Raw genomic sequence first — 7,631 nt, 5'->3', positions numbered from 1 at the left:
CTCTAATCTCCTGTCTCTCCTTCTCTCCAGGAGCTCAGCACCAGCGCCACGGATGCCCAGTCCTCGAGCTCACCTTGGAGGTTCGAATGCCGCCACGGGACCTCCACCGGCCAGATCCGGCGCCTCCCTCCCGTATCCGCGCGCCCTCCACCTCCTCTACCCGATCCGGCGGCGCCAAACCCGCCATGACCTCCACCATGGCGCCCGTCGTGATCCTGTGCATCCTCTCCGTCGTCGCACGAGGACTTGGACGCCTGGCTCGCTGACAAACTCCCCCAAATCCTACAGGAGGTTCAGGTACTACATCTACCTGATTAATTTCTGAATTCCACTTCTTTTTTGTGCCTGTATGTGCAATTGAGGGAGACTCTTCTTGATGATCTTGTGTGACAAATCTTACACGGTCAGTTTGAATGTGTGATACGTTGTGTGATCCAGCGATAAAATTCAGTTCGTGCTGCTATGTATCAGTCAAGAGAATGGTACAGAAAAGAGAGAATGAGGACAATAGAAAGTGAGTGAGAGAGTGTGAGTGATTAATGAAGGGGTATAGGCTTTGTACTACTACATACAGTACATTGTACAAAGAAGGAAGTGGGTAGTGTGCTATCTTTGTTGTGAAAAGGGAAGATTTCTTTCCTGAATCATGTACTGGTGGATTGATGATCTAGCGATCATATGAGTGATTAATGAAGGATAACATGCATATTCAGTTCACCTCTCAATTTTTATGGCGCCAAGCTTAATCTTTATCCATCTAACTGACTGAAAGTATCTTCTAATCACTATTGAACGCATATGTTAGTTAGTTTGACTGTATACACCACACAAAGAGCAAAAAATGAATTCTAGGGGGATCTGCGTCCGGTGGCTGCGGACGAGCGGCACTGGGTAAAATTGGAGTGGAGGTCTGTAACTAAGCTCACCTTAATTAGGGGCTCCAGATGCATCATCGGCATACTTAATTTCTTCAGACATCTCACCTTTTCAAGATCTCTTAGTCAGTTCCCGTCCATAGGAAGAGCTGGTAAATGCTCCTTTATCTGCTCACAGTTTCCCTTTTCTTGAGTTGCAATATTAAAGTTTGGTTTCAACGCTTGAGCCCAAAGTCCTGTGCAGTGTGTCTTCAAACTTGGTGCGTGATGTTTGTGCAATTTTGGTTGTTCTTTTGTACAGATTTTAATATGATGTTCTGCACATTGACGTGTGTATAACTGTGTTCTTGTGCAGCCAGAGTGTTCATGGGAGCCTTTGGCGGGCTGATTGGCCTCCCCAGCCCATGTCCATGAGTTGACTCCATCAGCCTCTGCCCCGATCACCGGCCTCGACCAGGAGCATCTTCTACATTGCAAGCAAAGATGATGAAACACCTGGACCATCTTGCACGCGGTAAGAAAATGATTTATTCATCAATCAATGGTGGGTAGCAAGTAGCTCGAAGTAGACAACAACTTTGGACACTTTTGCCTGTTTCCACTGCCTGTTAATGTATCAGGATGTGTGGCTTAACTTACATAGACTAACTGTGCTCATGAAATAGTTGGGTTTATGTTGCATCGTTGCTGTTCAACCTTCTCTAGAACCTTAAACAATAGGCTATTTTAATCTTGTTGTTCAAGTAACATGTTAAACTTTCACGGAAGCCAATTCAAATGGTTTTAGTATAGCTGTACAACCAGCTGCTAGAAAAGGAAATTACCTTCCATGTAGCCATCGGGTTCAGGAAAGGAGTCGAATTTGCCAACTATTCTCTTCCTATCGCCATCTTCTCTGTTTTGCTGAAGGGTTAACTCTCAACACCCCTGCATGAGCCCCAAGGCACCACATGATTCCTATGATACACCGACATTCAGCCGGTCCTACATTGATGAACTAATCTTCGTATGATATGTGACATTGGGCAATTTTCTTTATAGCCCGCGGTAGCAGGCAGTGTACTTAATCTAGCTTCAGTTATAGAAAAATATGACAATGTAATTTTGATCCAGATCTTGACTCCAATCTCAGGACAGGAAAAATGCAATTTCTTTTATATGCAGCTTGCAGTCTTTGCGACGCGGTGGCATAGAAATCAAGGTCCTATGCATACTAAATGTGCAGCTTGGCATGGCTCTTGGCACACACACAGTCCATCAGATGAACAGAGCACTCTTGGAGTACTCCTGTATTTCCTACAACAATATTACTTACATTTAGTTTGGTGCCGTCGTGGAAATCCAGATAGGCGTTCCACAGCGTGTTCAGAATAATACTTTGCAAGGGACAGCAGCTCGACGTCGAGCAGCAGCAGCAGGTTCTGCAGCTTCGACGACCCCGATGAGTCCGCGGTCGTGCTCAACTCCTGCCAGGAGGGTGTGGAGGAGTTTCCCCTTGAACTCCATGACCTGATTCTAAGGTTCGTAATTTAGCCTATTTTTGGCTGTTGATTACTCCTTTGTTTCTTTGTACATGTTCTGATTAATGGTGCTTTGGAACTCTTGTGGTCCGTAGGTCATTGTTCTACTGGCACTCACTTCACCTGAACAGCTGGACGAGATGATAGTGGATATACTCAGTGCAGTATATTGCTATAAGGTTGCGTATTAGCTTCAAGTGATTTTACTCTTATTGGTATCTTGACAAAGCTTGAAGTATATGTTGGTGTCTTGATAGATACAAGCCTCCCTCTTCTGCCCTTCTTTTCTCCATCCTCTTCAGGTCGCTAGCACATGTGAATGGTTCTCGTCAAGAGCATGCTTGTGACATCATTACTATATGTGATGTAGGGCAAAATGATGTTGTCAGAAAGTAAAAACACATTTAATCATTTTCTATTTTTTTCCTTGCCCGTTTCCGCCGTCATATACACTGCATCTCCCACTGTAACGGACAGCCAAATTTATATTCTTCAAAGTTTTAATCATCTCTATTGCAGCTAAGTGTTCAAGTGCATCTCTAGCCAAGTTCCCTTTGCTATTGTGTTGTATTTTGAGGAAAGGTGGCCGAGCAGCTCGTGGCATCCGTGTCGCGCCTGCTCTGCTGCTGCCTTGACCCGCCGTCGACGTCACGTCGCCGGTTGAGCCGCAAGGGTGCAAGATCATTGTGGGGCCCATTGCATGGGCGTTGAGTATGCTTGATTGCCATGTCGTAGGCGAAGGTGCTAGAGCTTGGTGGCGTGTTTGTGATATTTTTTTCTCCCGTTGCAACGCATCGATTGATTTATTCATGCATCTGTCGATTTACTCTAAATTTTTTTCAGTCGTCAAACATTAACTGGATTGGTTCGTGGATATGTAGTGTGACAAGTCGTGTGAGATGAAGGTAGTGAACCATCTCAATGTGAAGCCAAGTATGTGGTGGATTTGCCATGGAAGATGGAAAACTGGTAAGGGTAAAAGTTTGAGCTGTCAAATTTTGTGTGATCGAGGTCTTGGACGGTCAAACCTAAAACGTTCAGTGAAGATTCAGATCACATATGGATTCCTTTTTGTTGCCTACAATGCTATAATCACGCTAACTATGCGCATGGTGTGTACCACAGATGATTCAAAAATTGCTTGCAGATGGATGTCAAGGAGGCCGAAGCCCGTTGTGCCAAAACTAACACATTAGAATCTTTCAATTTGCTGCTACCATATTTCAAAGTAAGAACACGATGATGCAAAGGAATCTTATTGTGTAGCCATATGTAATCTCAATTTGTTGCTATGTATAAACTATGATAGGAGTAGGCCCATATAGATGTGTATCCATTTTTGCCTTCTACTGATCTATGACAAAGGGGGTGTGCTGGACTAAGTGGCCGTTACTATTGAAGCAAAGGAGTGGAACTCGCAAATTTTCAATGAATGGAGGTCATCTTTCATATGGATTTTATTATTAAATACTTGCAGATGTGTGTCACTTCCTTAGATCATGTTTGATTCTTAAATTTTTAGATATTTCATGTAACCATCAATTATGCTATTGGCAGTCCATGTACATTCTTTTTACCTGCTCTAAAAAATTATCTCGGTTTATAAGCATCATTTTAACGTACAAGTAAGATTATGAGTTGATCCGTGCTGAAAACAATTCAGTTGAGGTAACAAACATGTTAACAAGGGTGCAGGTTTTTCTATACATAATTTCAGAAGTACTCCCTTCATTCCTAAATATATGATGTTTTGGTAGTTTAATTTGAACCACCAGAACGTAAGGTAACAGAGGGAGTACTATTAACTTTTTTGGCTAATTTCCCGAACTAAATCGCTAAAGCTTTTTGAACCACTTATTTTTGAGCTACGGAGAAGAGCAAATATTATTCATGGTATATTGTAATTAAGAAAGAAGAGTGATTTAATGGTAAAAGAATACATGATAAGTATTGCATCAATAAAATATTTATGCCACCAGCTTAATTTTCGCACCTTGTATTCTCGGTTGCAACGCACGGGTATATACCCTTACTTCTATGAATGTATGCACACATTTTATCACTACGAGCATTTTCGTGAGACTGAATCGGCACATTCATAAAATCGGCACAGTCGTGCTGGACCGAAACGTTCTCTCTCCTTCTCAATTGACCGATTTGCAAATGTGGAAAACATAATTTTTGGGATTCAGGGTCAGTTCGTCCGGCGGAAGAGAACCTCTTCTTCCCGCACATTTCGCATCGCGTTCCAGGCTTGATAGCGCACAGCGCCGACGCGGCGAGGTATCGGCATGGACTATGGCCATGGCGATGGCGAATCCTGCACCTCTGCCAACCTTCTCCTCGCAATCCCGAACATTCACCCCAAGCATCTCACTGCGAAGCAGCAGAGCTATATCGCGCTCCCGAGCCCTAGCTCTAACCGCAACGACCGCGTGCTCCATCCGCCTCCGCGTGCGGGCCGCCAAAGACTGCTCGCCCCCGTCGTATCCGCTCTCTGAGGTTTTCCCCTACGTCGCCGCGGAGTGGCGGACCATCGCCAAGGGGTGGGCGTGCGCCGCCGCCGCCGTGTACTGCCTCTCGCGCACGGTGCCCGCCGCGGGCAGGGCCGGCCCTGAGGGGGGGCGGAAGGGGCGGCCGCCCCGGGCCCCCGAGTACGAAGGGGCCCCCGATTGCTTGGTTTCCATAAAACATACGTGATGTTAGCCCATGTAAAATCGACTGAATTCTATAGAAAGGGGAAAAAAGGCAACAGATCGCAATCTTCTCGCCTTGCCGCACGGGCGTAATCTTCTCCGATTTTTACTCCGATTCCCTGCCACTGGAGACGCTAATCACAAGCAAAATTGCCGGCCGATTAGTACGCTCGCCGCCTTTGAATTCTCTCGTACAGAAAAAAAGTGCAAGCGCTTGACGGAATATCCTTCATCGATGCCACACAGGCACACACGACTCTGGGATCCGAGATTGCAACTGCTGAACGGCCAGGAAAACAGTACTTGTGCCCTATTTGGCGGACGAATCAGCCCCAAGGTTGACTGCGCCCCCGCCCATGCCTTCTAATCACGATTTTCTGCTGCTGCACGTGATTACTGGAAGAAGGTAATACAATTTTTCAGATTCCAATCAACCTGCTCTCCGATGCAAATCTCTCTTTTTTCTAGTCTTTTAAGTCGTTCATTTGTTTCATGAAGATCATCCCCATACATATCTGTCTCTCACTCCGTTTTCCTGTGTTGGTTAGGATTAGAAAAGACGAGCTCGGCTTTTTGTTGGTGACTAGTAAGCAGCAAAAATATCTTGCAATTTCTAATTTTTTAGCCATCTAGATCTTTGTTCCAAGCCTTTCTTAGCATCTTTTGTATTAAACTAACAGTGTTTTTAATTTCTTGTATCATATGTGTGTGTGCTAATTAGCAAGATGTTATCTAGAAAGTATGCATCTTGGTAATGACTAAAGAAAATAAACTTGCATATCAGTTTATTGAGATCAAGAAAGGGGATATTGACATTTTCCTATAACAGGTACACGTACTTCTGTTAGAAATTCCGTGCAATGCCTTTAGTTACTGTTGAAAAAAGTAACGAAATATAGGATAATAATGTTTAGTGTAGGCACGAACCTAATAGAAACATATAGGGCCGATTGAAAAGAGCGGCACATTTTTCTGTGAATGTTTATGACCTTGGTTTGTTGGATGGTTGACATGACAATGCAACATAAAATATGGGGCATTGAATATTTAGATGCAACTGAGATAGAGAAAAATGTGGCTTTAGGGCTCCTTTGTGTTGTCTTGCCCCGGGCCCCCGAAATCTCAGGACCGGCCCTGGCCGCGGGGCGCCTTCAGCGCGCTCTGGCCGCCGGCGTAGGCGGGGGCGTGTCTGCGGAGGTTTCTAGGGGCGTGGTCGCGCTCGCGGCTTTCGCCTCTGCGCGCGCGGCCGCGGCGTACGTGCAGCAGGCGTTGCTCTGGGAGGCGGCGCTGCGGGCGGTGTGGCGCCTCCGGGAGCGCGCCTTCGAGCGTTTGCTTGCGCGTGACCTCGCGTTTTTCGATGGCAGAGAAGGGATGGCCGCAGGAGACATCGCGCACCGGATCACGGATGAGGCGGACGACGTCGCGGACGCTGTGTACTCTGTTCTCAATGTGAGGTTCTTGCACTCTGCTAGATAGACGTGTTTGATAAAATGTACGAAAGCTATTTGGAGAAATGCTCCCTCAGCAGTTAGTATAATCGTTGATTGTAGAAATTCACTCCCTGTTTTGAACGTTCCTCATACTTGATAGTCATGGAATAGTGGATCGTTTTACTGCACTGGTAATTGTGCCATCCTAATATTTATTTCTCATTTTCATGCAGACAATTGTGCCGACAAGCTTGCAATTGATAGCAATGGGTACTCAAATGGTGGCAATAAATCCCCAGCTCTCATTAGTTGCAGCAATGGTAACAAATCTCATACTAGTTTGGACTGCTCTTTCATGGTAACTTATATAGTTATGTGTGCACTGTTTAATCTCCACTCTACATTACATGGATAGGTAATTCCATGCATGTCCATAGTCATTGCAAAGCTTGGTGAAAGACTCCGTCAAATATCCAAGGAGGCACATCTTAGCCTCGCCATGCTCGCAGCCTATCTCAACGATGTCTGGTTCAGTAGCACTCAATTAGTTCATGTATAACAAACATACAAGGCTATGCACGAAAAATTGTTGTTTACTTGAATGCTCTCTGTAGGTACTTCCATCGATGCTCACTGTGAAGGTAAACAATGGGGAGCACAAAGAGATGTTAAGATTCCATGAGTTGGCTTTTGTTGATCTGAAGAATAATTTGGGTAAGAAGAAGATGAAAGCTCTCATACCTCAAGCTGTTCGTACTACATACATTGCAGGCCTGGTAGTGCTTTGTGCTGGTTCAGTAGCAGTTTCTGGAACCACATTTGATCCCGAGGGGTTTCTTTCTTTCCTAACAGCACTTGCTCTTTTTGTTGAGCCTATTCAGGTATCAAATCGCTGCTGAGCATTTACATTTGTGAATTCTTACTATATGCTGTATCGTCGCTTATTTCCCCTGCATGAATGTTACTGAAGTACAAATAAGTGTATAGAACATTTGGATGTTGTGTTAATATCATTTTCTTGCATCGGATTGATAATGTTCATAGAATTGGGGGTCCAACTAATTAATCATTTTTCCTCTGAAGGAAAAAGAATTGCGTGCACATCTTCTT

The 7,631-nt window shown here is 44.8% G+C and overlaps 1 protein-coding gene and 1 long non-coding RNA gene across 6 annotated transcripts in view; both read left to right on the top strand.

Moving 5' to 3' along the window:
* Window positions 1–3,846, top strand: part of LOC123189155 (uncharacterized) — a 4,293-nt gene extending 447 nt beyond the window's left edge. Inside the window, exons 1-6 of one of the 5 annotated variants that reach the window (XR_006495608.1) lie at window positions 7–297; window positions 1,231–1,389; window positions 2,040–2,395; window positions 2,491–2,787; window positions 3,277–3,364; window positions 3,521–3,846. This is a non-coding gene — a long non-coding RNA (uncharacterized lncRNA). Of the gene's footprint in view, window positions 1–6; window positions 298–1,230; window positions 1,390–2,039; window positions 2,396–2,490; window positions 3,365–3,520 lie in introns of those variants that run through there. The other 4 variants (XR_006495607.1, XR_006495606.1, XR_006495605.1 and 1 more) reach the window with 4 other exon arrangements.
* A 723-nt stretch (window positions 3,847–4,569) lies between these two features.
* LOC123189154 (ABC transporter B family member 29, chloroplastic) overlaps window positions 4,570–7,631 on the top strand; it is a 5,929-nt gene continuing 2,867 nt past the window's right edge. The window contains exons 1-5 of the mRNA XM_044601500.1: window positions 4,570–4,989; window positions 6,228–6,540; window positions 6,755–6,841; window positions 6,937–7,044; window positions 7,136–7,402. Coding sequence (XP_044457435.1) covers window positions 4,694–4,989; window positions 6,228–6,540; window positions 6,755–6,841; window positions 6,937–7,044; window positions 7,136–7,402 — 1,071 coding nt within the window. The 5' untranslated portion in view covers window positions 4,570–4,693. The remainder of the gene's footprint in view (window positions 4,990–6,227; window positions 6,541–6,754; window positions 6,842–6,936; window positions 7,045–7,135; window positions 7,403–7,631) is intronic.

Source organism: Triticum aestivum, chromosome 2A (assembly GCF_018294505.1).
Source record: "Triticum aestivum cultivar Chinese Spring chromosome 2A, IWGSC CS RefSeq v2.1, whole genome shotgun sequence".
NCBI lineage: Eukaryota > Viridiplantae > Streptophyta > Magnoliopsida > Poales > Poaceae > Triticum > Triticum aestivum.
This window is presented reverse-complemented; position numbering and strand designations above follow the sequence as displayed.